Source organism: Sarcophilus harrisii, chromosome 1 (genome assembly GCF_902635505.1).
Source record: "Sarcophilus harrisii chromosome 1, mSarHar1.11, whole genome shotgun sequence".
Lineage (NCBI taxonomy): Eukaryota > Metazoa > Chordata > Mammalia > Dasyuromorphia > Dasyuridae > Sarcophilus > Sarcophilus harrisii.
Window position 1 is genome coordinate 333,463,298 of NC_045426.1, and position 27,787 is coordinate 333,491,084.

Here is a 27,787-nt window from a genome sequence, read left to right on the forward strand (position 1 = left end):
AGGACCCAGCAACGCGTCACTTCCGGTCGAGCTACCTCCGACCTAGTCTGGGAGGCCTGTCCGAGAGCTGGCGACGGCGGCGGCCTGCCCTTCCCCCAGGCCCCGGGGCCCGCGGAGCCGGCATAAGGGGCCGCCCCTCCAAGCATCCGAGTGTGGGCAGTTTCGTTTTCTCTTCCTATTTTCTCTTGCACGCATAGAAACGGTTTATAATTAGACCTAGGAAGTTTCAGCTCCTGACCTACAAACACTTTCCCCCTGGTGGACATTTAAACGTTTCCTTTCCCACACGGGGAAAGAGCAGCGTTAACCCCTCATTTACAAGTGGTACAGTCATGAGGAAAGCCCCTAAGAGATGTAGGCCCCTGATGCTTCCTGGACACGAAATGAAATGGGATATGGATAAATTAATCCAATAAACATTTATTAAATGCCTACCTTGTGCCTAGTACTGTGCTATGATAGTAGCAAAAAGAAATAAAAGACGGCCCTCAAGGAGATTCTAAGAAGCACCATTCTCTGAAACTGATGAGGCAATTCTGGGTTGAATTGTAACCCACTTTGTATGGCGTGTTTCTGTTGCAGTAATAAAAGGTGGTGTGATGCACCAGATTAGAAGTCAGGTGATGTACATTTCAGTCCCAGTTTCCCTTTCCCCCTTACTTAGCCACATGACTTGGGGCAGGTTACCCTCACTGTGCCTCATTTTCCTCAGAGGGAGTTGTAATCTCTGTCCTGTCAATTTCTGTCCTGTCAATTTCTCAAGGTCATTATGAGTTTCAAATGAGATCATGGATGTCAAAGTTCTTAGAAAGTTCAACTGGAATGGATGATTATTTCCTTGTTAAGGAAGTCTTTCTTCCTCTTGTTTTAACCTCCTTCCAGCCCAAATCCTGCCTTTTCTTCCAGCTTTTCCTAATCTTCCCCTTAATTCTAATTTCTTCTTTAGTTTCCTCCAATTCTGTCTTGTTTTTCCATAGTTGATTGCATAGTATCTCTCCTATTAGATTGTGATTGGAGAACAAGGATTGTTTTTTACAATTTCCTTTGTATCCTCAGAGATTTAGCACAGTGTGGGGTGGAAGGGGGGCATACTAGGTGCTTAGAAAATGTATTTTGATTGGTTGACTATTTGAGTGATGGATGCAGATAAGAAGTTAGGAGGAAGAAGGGAGGATGGAGAAAAAGAATAGGTAAATCTCTGCTCTGCTTTACTTTATAAATGGAACTGCCAGCCTTACTAAGTAAGCAAATTGGTTGGTTCAAGGAAGGAGCTGTTTAAGGATCTACCTCACTAGGCTTCTTAAAGGGGAGACATTAGTGTTGGAGAATACTTTTTGTTTTTCTCTCTGTGACCTAGGCAGAATTGGACTGCCAATCTTTTACTTCCTCCAATTTAGAATCCAGGCCCTTTGGTGCATTTTTTAAATGTAATTTTGGAGAAAAAATGAAAGTATTACTGTTAAGTTACAGGCAAAGCAAGAACTTATCTACAAAGACAGATTAAATTTTGAATTAAATTGAGGGAAATCAGCAGCAAGTAAAAGTAAGGGGTTGCTGGCTTTTGAGTTGGACTAGTATGAGATTTGGAAGAAGAATAAAATATTAATTTAAAAAGGGGTGCTATTGAAAGAGGGAGCTCATGGTTCTTTTGCATTTCTTTTTATTGTAGCAAGTAACAGTTATAAGAGACTTTCAGTTTCAAAAAAAGAAAGATGTGGGATCTGAGGTATGTTAATAATGTGCTTGTGAGTCATTAATATAAGGTGAATTTTAGAAATATCAAAAGGTAAAAATGAGGAAAAGGAGATAAGGGGGTAAACTCTGGCTTATAGGCTCACCCACCCCATGTTCAGGCTTAGCCCCATATGTTCAGGCTCCCTGTGCATTGGCTAACAAGTTGGTTATTAAATCCCTACTCAGACTGAGAAAACCATACTTAGTAAGCAAAATTGGATCACCAAACTGAAGCCTGTAGTGATTCAGAACCAATTTTACATTTAGAGTAAAATCTTTAATCACAGATGGTCACAAAATAGTCCATTTATTAAGAAAAGAAGCCCCTTCCTCCCTTTCCAGGCTCCTCTTCACATTCTTCCTATCCCTACTGATTTGAATAACTTGCTGCATCATTATAGATCTGTCCATTCCCAGTTCTCCCAGCTCAGTTTTTGCATATTAAATAGAATGTCCTCTTTTCAATGAAGCCTTGTCTGATTATCCTCACTGAGGAAAGGAGAAGGGAATAAGCATTTATATAGTGCCTATTATGTATCGGCCACTGTACTAAACCCATTGACATTATTTTTCCTTTCTTCAATCTCACATAATGTTTTGCTTTATGTTATGGCTACTGGATGCTTAAGTAACAAAGCATAATCCATTATTAAATTGTAAGCTCCATGAGATCAGGGAATGTTTTTTTATTGTCTTTAAATCTCACCTAGTTGCCAAATATAGTGCATTACAAAGAGCTTGATCAATGGTTGTTAAATTAAAAGTATACTGGAATTCTGTAAGAAATGACCCCCAGGATGATTACAGAGAGGCTTGGAGATATTTACATGAACTGATGCTGAGTGAAATGACCAGAACCAGTAGATTATACACTTCAACAAATAATACTGTACGAGGATGTATTCTGATGGAAGTGGATATCTTCAACAAAGAGAAGATCTAATTCAGTTCCAATTGATCAATGATGGACAGAATCAGCTACATTCTGAAAAGGAACACTGGGAAATGAATGTAAACTGTTTGCATTTTTGTTTTTCCTCACAGGTTATTTACACCTTCTGAATCCAATTCTCCCTGAACAACAAGAGAATTGTTTGGTTCTGCACACATATATTGTATCTAAGATATATTTATCTTTAACATGTATAGGACTGCTTGCCATTTGGGGGAGGGGGTGGAGGGAGGGGAAAAATCAGAACAGAAGTGAATGCAAGGGATAATGTTGTAAAAAATTACCCTGGCATGGGTTCTGTCAATAAAAAGTTATTTTGAAAAATTACCCATGCATATGTACTGTCAATAAAAAGTTATAATAAAAAAAAACTATACTGGATTTTACACTAAATTCAAAAAAGGACCTTGGAAGACATCTAATCTCATCTTTCCATTTCACAAATGAAGAAACTAGATAAAGTGGTTTATCTAAGGTCACACTGGCAGGAAATGAGAAAGCCATTATTTGAACCCATATTCTTTGCTCCAGATCCACCATTCTTTCCACTATACTACATTGTTGTAGTATACAACTACATTGTAAGGAATGGTGCCTGGGAAGTTAAAGCAATCTCAGTTTTAATGCTAGCTCTTTCACTATCTGGTTTTGTGACTTTAGTCAAGTAATTTCCCTTCCACAGACTTCAGTTTCAGCATCTGTAAAACTGGGGAATAACAACAATTCTCTAAATAATAAACAATTCTCCAAAGTTGATTAATCAAACTTACAAACTGAAAACATCCAACACAAACTCCTTGGCACTGCCACATTCTGACCAACTTGTTCCATTTTATTAAAAAAAACAACACACAAAACACTTTGTGAACAAACTGAGACAAAACTTCATATGATACTGTGGAATATCAGCAAGCAATGTCAGAAACCATCATAATCACATAATCAGAACTAGGATGGTTCTTTTTTGAACAAGAGATTACCATGTAAGATCAAAGATCAGAGCTGCAAAACATTTCCAAGCTTTGAAAATTGCAGGAACCACATCCTAAAGCAGAAGTTTTTCACAATTATTGACTCAGAAATCTGTTCACTGGCTGAGTCCTACTCAGAGACGGCTAATGGCATGATATAATTGACAGTCCTGTCTTTTGCTGTTTCCTAACTATATGACTGACCAAATCACTTAATCTTTTTAGGTCTGTTTCCCCTCATTTATAAAAGAAGACTTTCAAGTCTTTGTATATTATTAAGAGTGTAAAGACAAATGGGTTAAGAACTGATATATGATAAAATAAAATAGAATAAAAAAGAAATATAATGATACAATGGAATATAATAAAAGATGAGTAGGAAGTTTTTCTTTCCATTTGTTTGTTTGTGCAGGAAGCAATGTGATCTATTGTGTGCAGACATTGCAATCAGGAACTTAAATATCTAATCACAGCTGTGGCACTGACTCACCGAAGCCTTGGTCAAGTTTTTACCTTTGAAAGCTTCCTTCAATATTAAATAATGATATAAATTTACCTGACAGGAATCTCATGTAAAATGTTTTGTAAACAGGGATGTTGCACTATAAACCTTAAACACGGACCACTATTACTATTCCTACTAATTAATTGTGTTTGCCTGAACACTCAAATGGCATAAGAGTGATAGAAATCTATGAGAAGATGTAATTTAAGGCTGACTAATACTTGAAGGTGATACATAAGATGACAAGTTATTATTAATAATAATGATACCATGCATTTGAACAGCCCTTTACAATCTCCAAAATGCTTTCACATATACCATCTCACTTGGCATGAAGACAAATTTTAAAAGCTCAACATTTTATATTTATTAGAACTCACCTCTAAATAAAAGAGCTAGCTAACTGTGAAATGAATTTAAGGATGGATTGAAGAGATAACAATATTGTGCAGAATGTGGTCAATGATACCTGATAATGTACATTTTATCTATAGCAGTGTAAGGATTGTGACTACTAATAATATCCAACACCTGGGTGTTGGATGTGAATGTGAAATCTATCAAGAGTGGTCCTTGATTTTTCTAGGTTTCCCTAACATTTCCCATAATTGTCACATTATACTTAAAAATGTCAAGGACCTATAATTTCCTTGGTATGGATTCTGCTAACTTTCACAAATCACAGCCATTTGGGAGTTTTATTAAGTAGTCATCCAAGGCTGTTGTGGCCAAAAAAAATTCATTACCATATGATCAATCTGGTAATGATTGATAGATAGATAGAGGTGAATAGATAGATAAATAGATGGTAGGTAGGTAGGGAGAGAGAGGAGAGAGAGGAGAGAGAGAGAGAGAGAGAGAGAGAGAGGGTAGAGGAGAGGAGAGGAGAGGAGAGGAGAGGAGAGGAGAGGAGAGGAGAGGAGAGGAGAGGTAGAGGAGAGGAGAGGAGAGGAGAGGAGAGGAGAGGAGAGGAGGGGAGAGGAGAGGAGAGGAGAGGAGAGGAGAGGAGAGGAGAGGAGAGGAGAGGAGAGGAGAGGAGAGGAGAGGAGAGGAGAGGAGAGGAGAGGAGAGGAGAGGAGAGGAGAGGAGAGGAGAGGAGAGGAGAGGAGAGGAGAGGAGAGGAGAGGAGAGGAGAGAAAAGAGATATAATGTGCCAGGCACTGTGCTAAGTGTTGGGAAAACAAGCAAAAAGAACATGATCAACCTCTCCAAATTTATCTAGGTTGGTGCACAGACTTATAAGGACATATAATTTATCACTGGATTCTTTCTACTGTGCCCCCTAGCTGTCTAGGATCAGAGCAATCAGGAGATTATCAAACAGAGGATATGAATTCAGTGCTGCTTCTGATGCATACTACTAGTATAACCCTGTCCAAATCACCTATCTTCTCTTGATCTCAGTTTCCTCTTTTGAAAAAAAAAAAGAGGGTCAGTCCCAATGACAGTTACAGTTTTTCTCCCCCTCATTCTATGCCTGTTATTCAGTATCTACATAAGATTTTTAGTGGAAAGATTGCTATACATTAAACACTTTCTAAAAAAATGCTCTGATTTTTCCACTTTAACAATTTCAAAGTACAACAAATATGAGCTTTAACTCTTTAGATAAGAATACAAAGTTTTTCCTCAACAAGAAATGGTGTATAATCCAGATTTTATTGACTCTGGAACAGCCAACTAATCTGAACTTGACTAATGTTTAGAATGTTTTTTTGGACATAAATTCTAAAAGTTGAAATTGTGATGGGATAAATGATTAAAATTCATTACTGTAATTATTTTTATGATCAATCACTGCTTTTAATCATAATATAAATATAACTACCAATTTTGGAATGTAGCACCTAGATTATGTTTTTAAAATTATCTCATTACATCTCATTACAATAAAAAAAAACATATAGTATGTTTTTCCCTTAGTGTTTTTATTGGCTGACCTGTCAGAGTCCTTACAGTTTTAAGATTTGTGATTCTCTGCTTCTAAAGGGATTATAAACAACCATTTTTGTTTAATACAGGCACACTGGAAAGACTTCTGAATTTGGAGTTAGAAGTCACAAATCAGGCTTCTTAAATTCCATTTAAACTCTCTGGGTCTCAGTTATTCATCTATACATTGAGAAGGAGTGTAAAGAGCTACCTATGGTTTTAAGTCTACAATCCTACCATCATTATTTTCAGAATAAATCTCCATTAGAACTCTGATCTAGAAAGTGATGAGAAGAAATCCTTTTCCTATCCTCTTCCTCCTACTCTCAGACAGAGGCACAACAAGAATTCAATAGAAAAGTTTCCAAGGACTCTATAAACAACATCATCATGATGGAAAAAGAAAGGGTAGTACAATTAATTAGTGAAAATTACAATGAAGGTAAATAAATTTAAATAAAACAAAAAACTGAACAAAATTTATTTAATTAAAATTAAAATAAATAAAATTTGGCCTCAAAATAAATAATTAAAAAAATAATTCATCAAACATCAAGATAAATCAATGTGTAGAGTGGAAAGAGATCTAGATTTGAGATCAGAGGGCTGGACCATGTTGCCAATTTGATTACTGACTGTGAATTTTGGCAAGTTTCTTTAACCTCTCTCAGACTCTGTTTCTTCATCTCTTAAATGAGTTTACACTAGAAGACCTCAAAATTCCTTTCCAATCCTCTCTCCTATTATTATACAAAGTGCCTATGTTCAGGTGCCTCCTGAACATTAATCAGTTACAAGTAAGAAAATAATTAAGTGCATGTGAATAGCCTGAGAGATTCAAAGAAGAAAATGTTGCTTCTAATTAAGGTCTAGGGAATTTGTCTCATAGAGGAGTTGGCAATTGATACTTGGAGTATTTCAGTAAATAAAGTCAGATAGGAGACTCTATACTAGGTATGACAGGATTGCAAGGAAAAGTATAAGACAGAATTATGAAACAGTGAATGGTTCAGTTTCCTTGGAAGATTAAATGTAGAAAGGGGAGAACAGTAAAAGGAGATTAGAAAAATTATTTGGAGCCAGGTATTTATAAGGAAAAGGAAGAAGGACTGAGTATTAGGTTAAGGAGGTTTTATTTTATGAAGTAGGCAATGGGTAGTTGTTGAAGATTTTGTTAATTTTGTTTGTCTATTTGAAGCAGTCATGTGATTTGATCTGTTCTTTAGGAAGCTTACTTTGTTGTGAATGATGATTTAGAATAGTGGTTCTCAAAGTGTGGTCCAGGGAACCTTGCAGCAACCTGATACCCTCTTAGGGAATCCTTTAGGTCAAAATTATTTTTCATAATAATACTAAGTCATATTAATCTCTAATACACTAAATATCTACATATGTGTATTTATATAATAAACAAAAGCTTTTAGGGGATTTACAATAATTTTAAAAGAGTATAAAGGGATATTGAGACTAAAAAGTTTGAGAATAACTGATTTAGAGAAAGGAAAATCTGGACAAGGGGAAACTAGTTAGTTCTTTACTGTTTAGCATTGTCCACTAAGAATTGGACTGCCCTGTAAGAGAGTGTGCTCCCTATCATTAGATGAGGTCTTCAAATCAATTCTTGAAGACTAAAGTCTATATGTGTTGTTGTAAGAGGATTCCAATCTTGTTTGTCCTTTGTTCTGGAAGAGGACCATGACTTTAGGGAAGTGAAGTGAATTGGATTTTAGTAAGGTACCAGCCTCATTTTCTCCTCTGGAACCATCTGAGTCCATTGATAAGACATAGATCAGTACAACTTGAGATAGCCCTCACTTAGACTTGTAGGTTACAGTAAATGAGTCTTGTGTAGTATGGTAGTTCTGAATTCAGATAGACTTGATTTCAAAAACTGCATTGACACTTTCTAGACATGTGACAAAGCAAGTCACTTCCCTTTTCTGGGTCTTAGTTGCTTAATCTATATGATGAGAGGACTGAAGTAAATAATCTCTAAGGTTCATTTTAGTTCTAAATCCCATGATCTTATAAACTTCTAAGATCATCTGTACATCCTATGAATCTGTTTATATTTATCATAGCTCAGAATTGGTATATTTTTTAAAATATATAAAAAACCATAAATCAACAGTTGTTTCATCAGGAAAGAAAAAAACCCTGAGTTTTGAAAGTATTTTTGCCCTATTTCTGTCTTCAGTGTTTTATATAGACCCCTTGAGAATTACTCTAAGAAGTCAGATCCATACATATGAAGTTTTGGGGCTAAAATTGGACCAATGAGTACCAAGACTTTGAGAATTTACAACCACCTTGAGTGCAATTAAAAACAAAGATGACTTGTTTTGTTTATGTCAGTGGGATGTGTGGGGTGTCTGTTGAATAGATTGTGAACTAGAGACTGAGCACCTTTGTAGCATTTAATTACAAATTCTTCCAGGATGGCTAATCCAGCCCAGCATGGAAGGAAAGGGAGCAAAAAAGACTTTGAGGGCAAAGGAAAATTTAGGCAACTGTCAGTTTTTATTTAATGACTGAGTATAGGATATATGGGAACTTGATCCATAGGATTAGAGGCCATTAGATAGAACCAAGAAACAGTGTACTGTGAACCAGTCCTATGGGGTTCCAACTGTGGTTTTATTAATTATTACCTAGGTATCCTTGGGAACTCCATTACTTCATCTCTTCATGTTTCTATTACCTGAATTCTCTGAGGTGGACATTTCCTTCCCTGTTTTGGATTGCAAGCCAACCATACTTAATTATCCTATACAAGTGACATTCATTTTTCCCCTCCACAAATTCTCCAAAGTGGATCCAGGCAATAAGCCAGAAACCTTAATTTTATTCTTTATGTATCTTGGGGGTAATTGTGTATCATTTAGAAATATGACTCTATTTTCTCTTATTCTTGTTATGAACTCAATAGAATCCTTTACTCTAATTCTCACACACAAATCATTATTGTTAATATCGTACAGCCTACATAGGTCCACTGGGCTATTTGTCATTTTAAATTCTTTTGAGATTACAATGTTTATTTATTCATTCTCTATACGGTCATCAGGCACCTATTGTGTGTTAGTGTTCCATGATTCATAGCTATATAGTACCATTGGGAAAATATTGGTGCTGAAAAGATGGGCTTTTGCAGTGATAAATACTCGAAGATCAATGAATTCACTGTTCAGTATGTATAAACTATATCAGATTGCTTACTGTCAAGGAGAGACGAGAGGATGGGAGGGAAAGAATTTAGAAGTCAAAACTATAGAAAAAAGTATATATGGCTTTAACATGTAATTGGGGGAGAAGAAAATATTGAAAAAGAAAGGAATAAAGAAGGAAAGGAAGAAAGAGGAAGAAAGACACACAGAAAGAAAGAAACAGAAAATAGAAAAAGAAAGAAAAAAAAGAAAAACATGTTCAGTTTCCTAAAAGCAATCCTGCCCTCTTATGGCTCAATTTTTGGCACATTTCATGATCTAGTTACAGCACTTATCCAAGATAGATATTTTGGTGAACTAATTCAACCAGCTGCATGTCATCAGATGGACAATGTGTAATTTCACTTAATTTTTCTGTGCAGATAGTTAGGCCAGTTTTTTCATTATTGCAGATTTCACAAAAGTTTTCTAGTGTCTTGAGATTTAATACAATACTTCTGTGTCTTCTGTGAATAAGAGCACAAGGAGAACCTCGTATTTTATGGACTCAATCCCCTTCTTATGGACGACAGAGAAGTCATTCTTTCTTTACCTAGATTATTGCTGTTATTAACAATTCTAATCCAAAACTTCGCCCATCACTGTTTGTCAAACTGTGGAATCCATTGGAAAATGAAGAAGAGGCCAAACACTTTGGGTCAGTCTTTGATCTTTGTCTGTACAGAAGGAATATTAATACTTGCCTTGCTTCCTTCCCCAATAATGCTGTGGAGAAATTCAAAACAGTTCAGGTCATTTCTTTTTACTTCAATTATTGCAACAATTCATCCTCTATACAGTTGTTCTAGTAATTATTTTGTTTCTGTAGTAATTTTCCAATAGAGTACAATCTGACTCCAATTTTGCTGTCCATCTTGATCACATACTACTCTCCTTCACTGCCTATCCCAGACCTCCACCTGCTAGACATAATAATCTGGATCAGCTTGCTCTATCTGCACTATAAAGAGAATTGGGGAGCTTCCCTTCATTCTCTACAATCTACCAATGAGCAGCAAGAACATAAGCTAGCAATACTTGCTCAAGGGACCTACAAAATTATCTCTTCTCTAAACAATCCTCATTGACTCAATGCCTAGTTTCCAACAAGCTTAGGACGTTCCATCTCTCCTCCCACCCCTATGTCAGCTGGATGCTGACTCAGACCTCTCCCAGAATCTCGCTTCACTGTAGTACTCATATCTTCAATCCCCTTGGTAGGAGATCATCTGCCCTGTCATTACTTCCCAGGATCCTCTGAACCTTGCCAAATCCCATGTAACTATCCTTGTCTAAACCTTTCTTAGACTTTCAATCTGTCATGAACTGATCGTGAAATATGAACCATCTTTTATGTGTTCTCTTTCCTAATTAAAATATAAGGTTCTAGAAGTCAGCTTTCTATTTGTATCTGCAGGATTTAGCACAGTGTGCCATTCCTGTGAAAGCCTCTGCTTTCCTCTTCTGCAAAAAAAGGGAGAATAACAATAGTCACAGATAACATATTTAAAGCACTTTGCAAACCTTAAAGTATTAATATAAATGTTATTTCTTCCCTCTCTTACTCCATTTCTTTGTTCATATTTATGCATCGTCCATTTCCCATGGCTAGAATAGTCACCATTTCAATGGACTCACTCCACTCCAGCCCCTGCTCATATTTTGTCAAAGCTCTTCTTTTCATTCAAGAAGCCTTCTACTCCCAGAAGTCTTTTTGCACCTTCCCTCCCCGCCCCTCACAAGTGCTATTTTCTTTACATCTCACATATAGAGCACTAGAAGTCCTCTTCTTCACTTTCCAATGGCTTCCACAGTCTGAGCAACAGTGATGGGAGAAGTTCTGGATTAGCCTTAATCCCACCAATAATCTATATAAACAAAGGCATGGCTTCTCTATTCTCCATAAGAAGGGGGTCGAGTCCATAGAATACATGAGGTTCTCCGTGTGATCTTATTCATAAATGATGCAGAAGTATTATACTGAAAACACTAGAAAACTTCTGTGAAATCTGCAGTAATGAAGAGACTGGCCTAACCATCTCCATAGAAAAATAAAGTGAATGAAATTACACTTTATCCATCTGATGACGTGCTGTTGCTAGCACTAAGCTCACTATTTCCTGTATCACCGTTACTCCTATCCTTGACATATTAAATTAGAGTAAAAGCAGGGCAACAGAGTTAAATAGTGCTAAATTCAAATTCTGCTTCAGATCTGGCCAAGGTGCTAAACCTTTGCCTCAGATTTCTCATTTGTAAAACTGATGATAAGAGCATCCATTCCACAGCATTTTTGTGAAACTCAAATGAGGTGGGTATGCAGTAGACAGCCACATATAGCTGTGGACTATTATAATTAGATTTTTGGAACTATAGTGTATCTCACTATAAAGCCTCTTACACAGGACATATATTAATTCATATTTATTAGAACAAAATTGAGAGCACTTTGTAAATAGGATAAAAATTGTTAATCTTATTATTTGTGAAATGTCGACAGTCAAACCTTACATGTTAAGAGTGCTGTAGATAAAAAGGGTTGGGTGGAGAATTTCTGTGTATTTTGACATTAAATGTACATATAAACTGCATGTAAAAATCCACTTGTCACTTGTGGCTTAAAAAAAAAATCAGATAACCTTAAAGGAACACCACCAACCAACCACCTACTAGATAACAGTATTTTTAGGTGGGTCTCTAAGAAAAGTGTCTTGTTCATTTTTGTATATTTAAATATTAATTAGAATTATAAAACTTCGGAATCCAATCACCCTTTGGGTGGCCTCTTATTAAATAAGGGGAAAGGAGAGGGAGAAACCGGTCACCTGGCTGGAAAAAGAGAAACTACAATCCCCAGAAGGCATGGGGCCGGACCCCTGCGTCCCGTTGCCCCTCCCCAAGCGCCGTGCGCAGTCTTTGTCCAATAACTAACTCCGGAGAGTCCGTGTGAGGAGCAGCGGTCCAATGAGCATCTCAAAAAAGGCAGGGTGAGGTGGAGCCAATGAGGGGGCCAGTTGCTGGTGGAGGAAGACGCCGGAGAACGACTTCTGGGCGCCCATTCCGAGTGGCCAGCTCTTCCCCACCTGCTTTATCCCGGTCTGGGAGTCTATGTACCCACTTGGGAGCGCGCCTCTGTGGAGCGCGCCCTGAAGCCCACCCTGGAGTCTAATGCGGAGACCGAATTGGAGCCTCCCATGGCCTCCCGTAGCCTCCGGGATCCCCCTGTCTCCAACCCAGAGAGCGACACGGGGGACGAGGGCGTGCGCGGCACCTGCGATGACGCCTCCCTGTGCAAGAGGTGCCTAGGGACCCGGGGACCCGCTGGGCCTTCGGGGTGGGGGTGGGGAGCGTGGCGTCGGCGGCGGTGCCCGCGAGTGTGGTGGGAGGCGGGGCTGGAGGAGGGCGGGGCTGGGCGGGGCCGGAGGGAGCTGTCCTGGGCGGCCGCGGACTCACGCATCCCGCGCACCTTGCAGGTGGCGCTGGGAGTCCGGCTTCCCAACCAAACCCACCTTCCTGCTCCTCTTGAGTATTTTCGTCTGTAAAATGACGAATTGAACCCGCGCCATGCGCGAACTAAAGCATCAGAATTTCCCAGAAGGGACCTCGGCTGCCATTTAGTCAAAGACACATCCGAATGCAAATCCCCCATTATGCAGCACAAGACGAGATTATGTTTAGTGTGGGAACACATCCAGCCTAAACTACCCATGCCACCCTTGGTCTGCCTTAATCCCTGCTGGATTTTCTCGTTTCAAGCCTAAACTTACTTTTTCGCTCTGCCCCTAATTCTTTCCTCGAAACTTCGAGAGAGCCGTCATCATCCCCTCAGCCTTTTCTTCTCCCGATTAAACGCTCCCAGTTCTTGTCAGTGGGCATGGACTCAAGAGTCCTTTAATTTGGTATCCTCTTGATAACCCGCTGATTTATCAGTGTCCTTTCGAACGGAGTATGATATTTCTTAATTGATCTGATTTAGGCAGGATACTACTGCCTTCTTATGCCTAAAATACTCTCTCTTGAAGTAGTTGAAGGTTGCCTTCTCTCTCTTGGCTACTTTTATCCCACTGTTGACTTAAATTGAACTTGTAGTGCGCTAATTCGTCTGTCTAGCCACTCATTTCCCGTGTTTTAAAGGAATATCTTGATCCCAAATGTGACGACATGGGAAAGCGTAACAATTTCATTTTACATGTTTTTTTTTCCCCTGTCAATATTTATTTGGATCCCAGCTGTTATCTAGTATGTTAGCTAACCTTTTCAGTTTTATGTCACAATAGCCTGACCTTAGGCAAGTTATTGAAATGATAATAATAGCAGTTTCCTCAAGGATTGTGAGAAAAAATGTTAATGTAGTGATTTGCAAACATTAAAGTGATGTGTAAATTATAGCTTATGAGAGATGGAGTGTGCATCTGTGATTTTATTTGTATAGGGAGATTCCAGGTGAGGAAACTTCCCTTACCAGTGCAGGTAGGCATCTTTTATGAAACTTAGTATTAGAAAGTTCTCTAGAACACTGATTAAGGTCACATCACAGTTTACATCTAAGGACTTGGCTTCAAGGCCGATTCATTGGTCCTTTACTTCATGCTTTCTTTTCCTAGCTGCCTCTTCTTAGCTATATTGTTGCTTTCACTATTATCTGCAAATTGAATAATACCATTTATTTATCTGTTTATTCAAATAATGATCAGAATGTTTAACAGTTATGAGCACACCACCTTTCAACTTGATATGGGTGACTATTAAATACTTTTTGAGTCCTGCCATTTAATCAGTGACCAAGCGACTCATCTTATTTTCATCTTATGTATCTTTGGTCTGCACTGACTCCCTAATATTTTCACTTCAAAAGTCATTTTTCTCTGCAGAAAAAACAAAAATACAGTAAAAATTAACAGCTCGGCCTCTGCCGTCTATCACTTATTGTTCTTTTTTGATTCTCCTTCCCCCAACATAATTCAAAATACACATGCAAACCTTTTTTTTTTTTTAACTGTTCTTGGCTAGCTTCAGTTCATTGTGACATTTAGAAATCTTGACAAACTTTTTTTTTTTACATTCTTTTAAGAAATATTTCTTTTTGTTACCATGAACTTGACAAAAATATCTGTGTACAAAGAAGAATGGGAAAAGATTACATATTGAAACCATGACTCTTTTGTGCAACATTTAAAAAAGTATATAATTCAATGTTTGCTTAAAAGGTCTCCTACTTGTATTCTTTGTAATCTTCTTTGCTTCTATCTGTTGTAGATATTTTTGAAAAATCTTGTTTGGTTGGTGAATTCTCTTTGAATTGATTTTGGAAAAATTCCATTTTTCTTATTTCACTGTAATTATTTCCTTTTATGTTCTCAGATTTTAATTGTGGACTTGGACTTGTTTGGACTTTTTGATCTTAAGGTCCCTGATAGCTCTCAAAGTCTGTGGTTTACTGCATCTGGCATTTGGAAGTTGGGCCATTCTGTGAACCTTGGTGACTCTTTGTTAAAAAATGAGATTCTCAGATACTAAATCTTGGGTCTGAATGGTATAGAGTTGAGTGGGCAATAGACTCATAGAATCTCAGGAACCAGCTAATCTAGTTTGTATTCAAATAAGAATTCCTTTTTCCAGTTCCTTTAACAAGTGGGTTGTGTAGTCTTCATTTGAAGACCTCCACTGATCAGGAAATCTCTGCTGATGCATCCCATTATACTTTTGGACAGCTTTTATTGGAAAATTTTCCATTTAAATATCCCTAATATCTACTCAGTATTCCTAATTCAGTCCTCTGGGGCCAAGCAATACAAATCTTAAAAAAAAATAGTTTTTAATTTATATCTTTTGGTTTGGGATAGACTAAATTTCTCTTTTTAAGATTCTTCCCTCTCTTTTCTCCCAGAGGTCCCTTCTGTATAAATTTAAAAAAAAAAAAAAAGGAGAAAGAAGAGAAAAAATACCAGCAAAACTGATCAGTACATTGGAAAAAACGTACTTGTGTGTCTTCCCTCTTTATAAAGGAGAGGCCAAGCCAAAAGAAGGACATGGCTCTTTATTTTAGAGCCATGGTTGTTCTTAGTAATTTTGCAGCATCTTCTGATGCCAAGTCCAGTGCTTTATTTCATAGTACCATGCTGTCTTTCATTGTAAGTAGGTTGCAAGTATGTAAGACCTGTTTTCTTAATAAAGTAAATTGAATCTTTAGTCATCTCATTAAAAATATTTATATAGCATTTTAAGATTTTCAGAGTTCTTTACAAATATTATTAGTTCTTTTATCTTTACAAAAATGACAGGAGTTAAGTGCCATTATTATTCTCATTTTGCAAACTGAGGCAGCAGACATTAAGTAATTTGTTTAGGGTAAGTAAACTAGGAAATGAGGATGTTATTTAGGTCTTCTGGATTCCAAGTCCTGTGCTCTGCAATGTAAATAATTTTGGGGAGAATCAGAGTAATACTAATAAATTAATAGCAGCTAGAATTTACATACACTGCTTAGTAGGTGCTACACACTGTATTAATAACCACTTTACAAATCTCTCATTTGATCCTTAACACAATTCTGGGATGGGTGCTATTAATTATTTCTCTTTTTCGTTTGATGAAACTGAAGCACATAGATTAAGTGGTTTGCCGAGGGTTACACAGTAAGGATCATCTGAGACTATACTGCACTACACTACCTACTAGAGTGTTGTTAGTGACTGGAGTTTTGGGCCTGCAGTCAGGAAAACATGAGTTTAAATCCAGCCTCTTACGAGTTTACTGTGTGACCCTGGCCAAGCCACTGAAACTCTGTTGCCTTGGTTCCCTCATTGTAAAATAAGGATAATAATAACATTCTCCTCCCAAGGATGTGAGAATCAAATGAGATAATAATTGTGAAGTATTCAGCTAGTACATAGTAAGTACTTTACAACTGTTTGGTATTTTTATTAATTAATTAATTATTATTACTACTATTAGTAGTGTTATCATCATGATCATCATCACTGAATGTAGAATGCAAGGCTAGGAATTTAGTAGTGTTAAGTTGGGTAGAGTTGGGGTAATACCTCTTCAAGAAGTATGTAGCAGCTGCCTTCCCCACAGTTGACAAGATGAGGATCCTGATAGTAAAACCCGCTTACCTGAGAGATTCACTAAAACTTGGACTGTCTTATTCATGATATATATATACATTTGGAATCAAACAGTATTGTTTGAGTACCTATAAATGCTCTCAAAAATTCTTGCTCTAGATTCTATTGATGTCTATGGATTGGACACTGCTTAGTGTTGTGAAAAGTTCAAAAAGAAATTATATGGAATATAGTTTTTGCTCTTAAAGAACTAACACTCTCATGGGACAGGCTGAACTTTAATATGTAAAACAGTACATCAGCAATCATTAAATGGTTATCGTCTGCCAAGCACCAGTCATGGAGGCAGAATGTTAAATTGTGGTACCCATAATAAATGCAGTTGAAGTTCCAAGACAGGAAGAACATAGAGTAGACAGTTGTTATTCAGTCATATGCAATTTTTTGGGACCCCCATGGACCACAGAATGTCAGCCTTCCTATCCTCTCCTGAAATCTGTTCATGCTAAAATAGAGAGAAAAGACTTCAAAGAAGAGATGAGAGAGAACCTTTAGAAGAAAAGTAGATAAAGGTAAAGAAAGGTAGACCTAGATAAAGGAGAGGAAATAAGAGGCATTTTAGGTGTGAGACACATTAACACAACCTTGGAGATAGTTTTTAGAATGACATGTTTAGCATTTGGTTTGTGAGTAGATCTGTCTGATCATACTCCTTTCCAGGTTGTATGTTTGGAAGTAGTAGAAAATAATGTTGGATAGAAAAGTTAGGCCAGATGTAGAGAGCCTTGAAACTAAATAGAAAGTTTTAAATGACTTGAGAAGGAAAAGACCACACATTTAATTTATATCAAATTGCTTGCCTTTTCAAGGAATGGAGTAGGAAGGGAAGAAAAGAATTTGGGACCCAAAACTTTTTAAAATGAATATTAAAAATTGTTTTTATATGTAATTGGAAAAAATAAAAAGTAAAAATTTTAAAAAGTAAAGAGAAGTTAATAGGGATATGTGGAAGGAAGTTGTGAAGAGTAGCCTGATAGAGGTAAACAGTTTATGTGTATATGCATAATATATATATGTACACACACATACACATACATACATAAATGAATTGGGGAGAATGATGGGGGACAAAAGGCTCTGATGTACCAGGCGATGTATTTAAGACTTTGTGAGATGCTCCCTACCTTGAAGTAGCTTACCTTCTAAGATGGGAGATGAGAATGTGTGTTACATGCATACAGACATATATTGTGTATACAGAATAAGTACAAGGTCTTCTTTAGAGAGAATTTACTGGTAGAAAAAAGAAGGTTAGTAAAGTATAGAAGATATTGCTTAAACTGAATCTTAAAATTGGCCAGGGATTTTAAGATGTGTAGGTAAGAATGAGGTATTTTTCAGGCATGGAGGATTGTCAGTGCAAAAGGTCAAGGAAAGAGAAGGAATGTCGGGTGTATATAACATTGAATAACTTAGAATGTCTGGATCACAAGGCTTGGAAAGAAGACTAGAAAGGTAGGAAGATTGAAACAGTTTAAATGACAGATGAATTTACGTTTGAAATTAGAGATAATAAGCATTCAATAGAGTATGAATAGGAAGATTACATGGTCAGATCAGCCTTTTGAGAAAATCACTGAGGCAGCTAAGTGGCCAAGTGGATAGAACACCAGCCCTGAAATCAGGAGGACCTGAATTCAAATTTGGCCTCAGACACTTAATTGTGTCTCTTTATCTTAATTATGCTCTCTTTATCACAAGTCTATTCAAACTGGCCTGAATCCCTTCATTGTTGATAAGAGCATATCCATCACAGTTGATCATATAATTTTGTTGTTGCTGTGTACAATATTCTCTTGGTTCTGCTCCCTTCACTCAGCATCAGTTCATGTAAGTCTCTTACTTCTCTGAAATTATCCTGTGATCATTTCTTCTAGAACAATAATATTCCATAACATTCATATACCCTAACTTATTGAGCCATTCCCTAGCTAATGGGCATCCACTCAGTTTCCAGTTCCTTGCCACTACAAAGAGGGCTGCCACAAACATTTTTGCGCATGTGGGTTCTTTTCTCTTTTTAATGATCTCTTTGGGATATAATCCCAGTAGAGACATTGTTGGATCAAAGCGTATGCATAGTTGATAGTCCTTAGGAAATATTTCCAAAATGTCCTCCAGCAGTTCACAACTCCACTAACAGTGTATCAATGTCTCAGTTTTCACACATCCCCTCCAGCATTCATCATTATTTTTTCCTCTCATTTTAGCCAGTTTGAGAAGTGTGAAGTGGTATTAATTTGTCTTAATTTGCATTTCTCTAACATTTAGAGCATTTTTTTCATATGACTAGAAATGGGTTTACTTTTCTTCATCTGACAATTATCTATTTATATTTTTTGATCACTTATTGGTTGGAGAATGGCTTATATCAAAACAAATATCTTACTAGAAACTTAACATTAAACAACTATACTTGGTTAGTAACTATTTACATATAAATGAGAGACACTTCTTTCTCTGTGTCTGGGACTTAGGGAAAGGATGTGTTTATGAGTTACAAGGTATATACATGAGGCATATGCACATATATATATATATATCATATATATACACACACACACAAGGTTTATGCATGGGGAATTTCATGCAAGATAGTGTAAATTTAATATTTAAACTATGGGAATACTGATAGTGAGAATATTAGGGATAAGACTTGGGACATTTAAGAGAAGAATAAGTCTCGATTAGGAAACTTAGTGAGACAGAGATGGATGAACGAACTGAGGAGAAAGACTTAAAAGCTAGTTTGAATTTATGATCTCCCAATTCAGTTTGATACTTCCTCTACTTTTAGCAGTTCTCTCGCATAAGAAAACAGGACTACTGAGAAAGTTGACTTGATTTTTTTTGTTCTCCGATGTTCTGCAATTTTCCCCTCAGGGGCATTAACTATATCCTGGACATCTCAAATCCTGGCACTAAAGTTTTAATTATTTTTACTAAATCTCCTTCTTGTCATCTCTTTCAGGTTTGCTGTAAGTATTGGCTACTGGCATGACCCTTATATTCAATATTTTGTGAGACTGTCAAAAGAAAGGAAGGCTCCTGAAATTAATAGAGGCAAGTTTACCATCATAAAAAGTCACTTTTTAACCTTTTTTTTGCTTTTGATATTGTTATAAGCACAGGATGGAAAACTTAAATAATGGCTAAGAAAGTCATCTCTCATCAGGTAAAGGAAGGGGGGACAGGTAAGAAATGTTCTATAGAATAAGCACTTAATGTCTCACCAGACTTTTAGACACAAAGGCGATATTCTTAGGACCTCTCATTGGGAGTGCTCTCTGGTTTGCAGAATATTTGTGTGAGTTTGACAAGTTGGTTTTTGCCAGCTTTTCTGTAAACATAAACTTTCCATTTATAATGAAAATGCTTAGATCACATGGTTTGAGGTACAAATAATTTGGTTAAATATTAATTTATCTTGAGTAAAATAATAACTAAAATATTTTATAGTAATATCTTTGAATTCATAATATATTCTTAATTCCTGATATAATATTTGTTTATTTGGGCTATAATGTCTTTGGATGAACATTAAGTTTTTTAATCTATTTTTCCCCCCATAAACTTTTCAAATATATTTCTGTCCCTGAATAAAAATTCCTTAAGACAAAAACTCATTGTTTTTTAGCTATTTGTGGATCTCATATGTTTTGTTTGGGTCATTTGAGATAATTTTATTTCTTTGGAACTGTCATAGGATACTTTGCTCGAGTTCATGGTGTCAATCAGCTGCTAAAGGCTTTTCTAAAGAAGACGGAATGCAATTGTCAAGTTATAAATCTTGGTGCTGGTATGGATACTACATTCTGGAAATTAAAGGTGACTGAAGTTTGAATGCTTGTCATGATCCCTTTTAAAAGTGACATTGTTCAGAGATTGACAAGGCTGAGTATAATCACACCTGCTTAGGATTGATCACCATTCTGTGACTTTGAAAGCACTTTCATAGGTATCTCATTTAATCTTTACACTGTCCTTATGAGGTGCTTCTGTTCTCATATCTGAAACAAAATAATAGTTCAAACTATAAATGTTCATTGAATGAATGAAACTCCTTTTTATAGGGGAGGAAGCTAGTATGCAGAAGTTATTTGGCCAAAACTCTCTAAATTCTCTAAGGGTGTGGATGGGTTTGTTTTTTCTATCTTTCACAGTATAGTGTATGTAGAAAGTACTTAAAATAGTCCATGAATATTGACTTTTTGCCCAAGCTATCTGGTATACTTTTATTATCTCAGTTTCTTTGAAGAAACTCTTATGCTTTATATTTATTTTTATAAACATTTGAAAATTTTCCTTTAATAAAATTTCCAATGCCCAAATTCACCATAACATCATAGAAATAAAGATGAATTTTAATGTTTGTTAAATTTATATTCCCTCACTAATTAAAAAAAAATTATTATTGTTATGTTTTCCTATCACTTTGAAGAAATATTCTTTTTTTTTTTTAATTTAAATTTATATGGATCGGTAACTTTACAGCATTAACAATTGCCAAACCTCTTGTTCCAATTTTTCACCTCTTACCCCCTCCCCCAGATGGCAGGATGACCAGTAGATGTTAAATATATTAAAATATAAATTAGATACACAATAAGTATACATGACCAAACCGTTATTTTTTGCAGAAATATTCTTCCCATTCCCTTTTCATAAAACCATCCCAATAAAAAAGAATTTTAAAAATGAAAAAAAAAAAAAGCATTCAACAGAATTAACTAGCACATCAGCTAAATCTAACAGTCATATCTGCAAAGATTTATCATTAGTTTTAAAAAATTTTATTGATACCTTTGGTTTTTGCATTACAGTTATTTTTTAATATATACCCTCCTGACTACCTCATTTTTTTGGTAAAAATAGTCAAGTAAAGCCTTCCAATACAACAAGCACATTTATCTGTATATTCAATTTTTGGCATTGGTAGTTCCTCCTCTCCTGTCCCCACACCTTCCCCTTCTCCAACCACTTGCATTTTCTACCCAGAAGAGAGAAAAATTGGTTCATCATTTGTCCTTTAGATTCATCATTGATCCTTGGTTTTAATCTTGTTTCATCTGCTTTTTTGTGTGTCTGTTCATTCACATTACCATAGTTTTATGCATTATTCTTTCTGGTGGTTCTTACTTCATTCTGCCTCAGTTTCTATAAGTCTTCTCGTGTTTGAATTCCACTTTATTACTTTCATCTTCATATTTTTAATCCATTCTGTACCTAATCAGAGTACTAAATTTGGAATTAGAACACCTGCTTTCTGGTCCTAGCTTCATAAGTGACTAACAGTCAGTTTTCTTTTCATTTATTGACCTCAGATTCCTGAGATATAAAATGAGGAAAATAATACTGCCTTAATTCAACATTGTTTTGTGATTAAATGAAATAATATGCACTAAAATGCCTTGAAAAAAGTAAAAGTTTTATAAAAAGCTGAAGTATTATGCTAAAATGTTCACTGGTTGTCTGAGTTTCAAGCCTCCTAAGACCTTTCTTTATTTAGAAAATCAGTGAATCTGTAATTCTCTTCAGTATTTAACTTTTGCGCCTTCCCTCTATTCATATATCCTACTTTTTTGATTGACCAGAGATATACCTTTCTTTAAATTATCTCACTTTTGTAAACAGGTTTTTTTCTTCTTCTTAAGACAATGTTTTTCCATCAGTTAAAATATCTATTTCAAGCCTATTAGTTGTATGATCTTAGGCAAATAATTTTTCCTTTCAGTTCCTCAAATAATCTAAAATTTAACATACAGGCAGTTTCTGGCTGTTTTTAAGGTTTGTTACTTTGGTGTTATTATGTTATCATGTCTTAACAGTAATTGTTGCTTCTGACATGAATAGTACTTTAGTAGGTCATCTTTAGTGGGTCACACAGACTTTACCTTTGTTATTCTAAGATGGTAATTGGACTGATTGCTCTATTTTTATTCTCTTTTGAGTGAACTCAGAAGAATGCCTAGAAGCAACATTGTTTAAATAATTAGAATGAAAAGAATAGGAATTAGGAAGCCTTAGTTTTGTCTAACCTCTGCTGCTAGCTAGATGTATTACATTATATAAATATATTGCACTAGATAAGTTACAAATTCCTGTTTTTTGGTTCAGTTGAAAGGTTGGTAGTACTGAAGCTGAGATTTAAAAAAATCTATACTTTGGACATTGGATAATGGTGGAACATCTTTGGAATTGACACATATACCTGCTTCTGGGCTAAAATCAGTTTGAGGATTCAACTATGACCAGGAGAAAACTAAGCTCTACAACTCAGGCAAGGTGACTGAGGCTCTGTCTTGAAGAGGAATGCTGTATGCTTCTTCCCATAGCTCCTGACTGGGCCCACTGTGACATTGTACATCAGATCTTCAATGGGTATCTGGCCCCAGACTGTCTGCTCAGATCTTGTTGCCTTAGCACCCCCTTCCTGGAACCTTTTGTTCTCTCAGCTCCTATGGAGTGAACTCTGGGGAATGAGTCTCTCTCTCTCTCTCTCTCTCTCTCTCTCTCTCTCTCTCTCTCTCTCTGTCTCTCTCTCTCCCTCCCTCCTGACACTTTAGCACACACAGTTGGAATTGCTTCTGTGTCTCCATTCCCATTCCAACTGTTTGTGTCCCCATGACAGATTTTATACTAGTATGGGCTTTAGGTATTGCCTTGGTCACTCCCTAAACAAGAGGGCAAGGTTTAAATCTGGCAATATCATGTTAATGCTGACATGTGAGCACTTCACAGCTCACAGGTAAACATTTGACAATGGAAGAATTGAGACTTAGACAGGGAAATGTCTTGGACAAGTTATGTAGCTAAGACATTGGAGAGACTGGGTTCAACCCTAAGCCCATAAACCTTTCCCAGTATCACTCTGCCTGCTTAAGTGACTAATAAGGTCCCCCCAATTCTAAGATTCTGTAACTCATTTTTAGGGGGGGCAAACTTTACTCCAGAGATATTAATTACTTGTCCCAAGTTCATAAAGTTAGGGGAGAGTTTGGCCTAGAACTGAATCTTTTGATCCTCATTCCAGTGCTCTTTTTTTTTTAAACCACTTCTCACTTTAACTGATTTTTTGCCAATAAAAAGCTAATCAATTATGAAGCATTAAGAAGAGGTTTTGTTTGCTCTTTATGGTTATTAAAACTAAGGAGAAAAACAGAAGGGATTTAATCTGTACATAGGAAAATGCTTCTCCATGCATAAATTCTGCCGATTCATCCTCTTCTCCAGTAGATTTCCTTTTCTGTCATCTTCATTCTCAACTAATCTTCAGTCTCTACCTGTCTGTTGATTGCTTCCCTATTATCTATAAATATCTATAAATATGCCAATATCTTCTTCATTCTCAAAAAAAATTCAAACTACTATCTATTGTTTTGTCTCCTGGACAGGACAGGAAACTGGAGATCTGTAAATGATACCTCCACTTTCCTTTTTCTCACTTTCTTTTTTAACTCTGTCTTCTTCCTTCTAACCTCATCATTCAACTGAGATATCATTCAACTCAAAAGAGACTAGTGATCTCTTAATTGCTAAATCTATTTTTTAATAGTTGCTTTTTATTTTTCAAAATACATGCAAAAATATTGCAAAACCTTGAGTTCCAAATTTTTCTCTCCCTCTTCCCACCGTTCCCCTCCTCTACAGAACAAGCAATCCAATATATGTTAAACATGTGCAATTCTTTTCTACATATTTCCAGTTATCATGCTGCATAAGAAAAATCATATCAAAAATGGAAAAAATGATTTAAAAAAACTAAAAATGCAAGAAAATAACAAAAAAAAGTGAAAATATTATGTTGTGATTCACACACAGGCCTCTCTCTGGGTGGAGATGGCTCTCTCCATCACAAGACCATTGAATTGGGCTGAATCACCTTATTGTAGAAAATAGCCAAATCCATCACAGTTGATAATCACATAATCTTGTTACTGTGTACAATGTTCTCTTGGTTCTACTCACTTCATTTAGCGTCAGTTCATTTAAGTTTCTCCAGGCCTCTCTAAAATCATACTATTGATCGTTTCATATAGAACAACAATATTCCACAACATTCATATACCATAACTTATTCAGCCATTCTCCAATTGATGGGCATCCTCTCAGCTTCCAGTTCCTTGCCATTACTTAATTGACAAATCTGATGGCCTTTCCTCAATTCTCAAGCTGGCTATCTTGATCTCTCTGGAGCCTTTGACATTGTCTACCATTCTCTTATACATATTCTGTTTTCTCTATAGTTCTGTGATACCGTTCTTTTCCAGTTCTCTTACTTATCACTTCTTTTCAGTCTTTTTTGCTGGATCTTTATCTTTGTTGTGTCTACTAATAGTGGGTATCCCTTAAAGTTTCTCTTCACCCTTTATACCATCTCATCAATTCCTGTGGGTTCATCTCTGTTCTTTTCATGATTCTCAGTTCTATGTATCCAGTCCCGTTGAATGTCTCAGAATAAATATCCTTTAGCATCTTAAATGCCGTGTAACCAAGACAAACTCTTTTTCCAGCTTCCTTGTTACTGTTGAGACCATCACCAGGCTCCCAGTGATCAAGCTTGACATCCTTGATTTTGCACTCTCCCTTCCTTCATCCATTTTGTATTGCAAAGTCCTTCAATTTTTCCTTTATAGCATCTTTCATAAACACCCCATCTCTTCTAAAGTCAACACTATTCTGGTATAGTTCCTCATCCTTTCATGCTCAGACTATTGCAGTAGCCTTGGTTGATCTCTGTTCCTCAAATCTCTTCCAAATCCAGTTAGTCCTTTCATTTGCTTATAAATTTGATTTCGGTTATAAAATTGATCTATTTAAAACACAAGTTTGACTTGTGTGGCTCCTTCCTACCTTTGCAGTCTTCTCATATATTTCTCCTCCCTCCCCTTTCCATGTACTTTGTGATGCAGTGACCTTGGCTCCCTTGCTCTTCTCATTCAAGACACCTCCATTTTGTGATTGTATTTCTGCTGCCTGGTAGTCTGTACCTTCTCACATCTGTCTGATGATTATGGTAGTCTGATTATGGGGGATTCCTTTGGGACCCAGCCAAACTCTTGCTTTTTTGAAGAAGTCTCTCCTGGTCCCCTTGGTGCTAGTGCTGTCCCTCTGACGGGCACCTCCAGCTTATATTCTGTCTTGTTTGAACATAGTTGTTTTCCTGTTATCTTCCCCATTATATTGTGACCTCCTTGATAGCAGCACATATCTTTTGACTTTCTTTGTATTCACAGTGCTTGGCACATAGTAGTCATTGAATAAGTAGGTGCTTGCCTTGTATTAATAGTTTGCATTTTCTAGCTTTTCACAGTTGATAGATTATTTTCACCTGTATTTTATAAATGAGAAAAAGAAGTCTCAGAAGGGTAAATCAGTTCTCCTATGGCCTGGGAACTTATTTTAGGATCATTGCTTTTGTTGCTAAGTGACATCTGCCTCTAATTTAGTTTTTATTTGGCTAATGATAGTTTGTCTTTGAGATCAGCCATTAAAGGAAATTTTGAAGTCTTTCTATGTAAACATTTTAAGCTTGTTTTAGTTTATTCTTTCAGTTAGCTGAAGAGAGAGGGCTAGACCAATTGTTTCTTTATATTTTTAGGAGTTATGAATTGATAAAGTTCTGCATTTTCAGCTATGGAAATTATTAAAACAAACACTTCATAGTTGAGCAAGATGCTATGTTAAAAGGCCCTCTCATCTCAAACTCCAAATTTTGAGCAGATCCCTGGGGCCAGATCATTTTAAACATACCAGGATTTTATTTGGAAGGGTTTGAATTCTGGTGCTATCCTCTTGACATTAGGGCACAATTTCCTTAATTCATTTCTTCTGGATACTTTGCTGTAATATGTTAAGATTCAGTTCAGTTTTTAAAATTAGTTTTACTTTACTATTTGACACATACTTTCCTTGTGAGTGGGGAAAATAGACAAAGAAGGGAGTGGAGAGAAATCAGTTTGTCCTTAAAAATTTGAGATATTATAAATGACAGAAATTACACTGACTTCTTATTTTACAGTTGTTTGAATTGTTTCTTTTGTATTTATAAAATTTACTTTTCTTTTCAGGATGAAAATCTTCTACCAAAAAAATATTTTGAAGTTGATTTTCCAATGATAGTCACAAGAAAACTATATAATATCAAGTAAGTCTGATTATGAAGAAACAACAGTAATAATTCTCATTTACATCTTAAAAGAATAAAAACCATGTAGAATGTAAAACAGTGACCTGCAAAACTTTTTATAACAAAGTTCTACAGTGCTATCCTGAAGTAGTTTAACATGCATAAGTTTTAATAGTTATCAAATTGGGGAAGGGGTGGGGTGGTAGAGGGAGAGAAGGTCACACAGAAATAATTTGAATAATTATATGCTAAATTGTATGATACTGGAAAAAGGTATGGACACTATAGATATGAGGAATAGAATCAAAGAATGGAGGAAATTAAGCAGCCACTTGCTTGGATTTCTCTGAATTCTCAAACTTTTGTACATTTCCATTAATAATAACTACATACCACCACCACCAACAAAAATAACTAATTAGCATTTATATAGTACTTTAAATTTTACTAGATGCTTTGCAAGTTGTATTTGATTCTCACAACAGCCTTATGAGGTAGGTGCTATTAGTATCTTTCATTTTACCAATGGGGAAAAAATGAAAAGGGAGAGTTTGGGCACTTGCCTAGATCACTCACTGGATCTGGGTCACACAGCTAATGTATGAAACTGGATTTGAATTTAGGTTTTCCTGATTTCAGGTTAATTATTTTATGAACTGGGGCCACCTACCATTTTATCATATTGCTTATATCACTTTGGAAATTATAGTGGAGCCAAACAGAACATTGGGAGCTAGTCTTAGCTTGGCTGTTTCTTAGTTTTCTTATCTGAGAAAAATAAGAACATCTTTAAAAATATGTTGTAAAGATAAAATAGGATCAAAGTGCTTTCAAAATTAAGTTTCATCATAAATGCAAGATAATGGGAGATATAAGGAGGATAATAAAATTAATGAAGATTAAACGTGGGGATGTAGGGTTTTTAGTTGTGAGGCTTTCAAGCAAGAGGTGGTTTTAGAGTTTGGATTTGCTATTCTGATTTAGCATGCTTATTGAAACTGGACAGATTTATTTGTGCAAATTTGTTAGCTAATTTTAAATGAAGATTAAGGAAGGTGTTAAGTATAAAGCATTGGAAGGTTTAGTATTATTTATTTTGAATTTTTTAAAAATATCTTATTTGTTTCTACATTTATTCCTCCCCATTCGCCTGCCCAGAGAATTGTCTTTTGTATCAAATAATTTTTTTTTAAAAGAAAGGGAAAAAACATTTCAGTAAAATTAACAG

General features: G+C 36.1%; 1 protein-coding gene across 1 annotated transcript in view; it reads left to right on the plus strand.

The window, feature by feature from the left end:
- The first annotated feature begins 12,277 nt into the window (after positions 1-12,277).
- Positions 12,278-27,787, plus strand: part of LCMT1 (leucine carboxyl methyltransferase 1) — a 98,676-nt gene continuing 83,166 nt past the window's right edge. The window contains exons 1-4 of the mRNA XM_031945582.1: positions 12,278-12,598; positions 19,402-19,493; positions 20,137-20,258; positions 26,501-26,577. Coding sequence (XP_031801442.1) covers positions 12,495-12,598; positions 19,402-19,493; positions 20,137-20,258; positions 26,501-26,577 — 395 coding nt within the window. The 5' untranslated portion in view covers positions 12,278-12,494. The remainder of the gene's footprint in view (positions 12,599-19,401; positions 19,494-20,136; positions 20,259-26,500; positions 26,578-27,787) is intronic.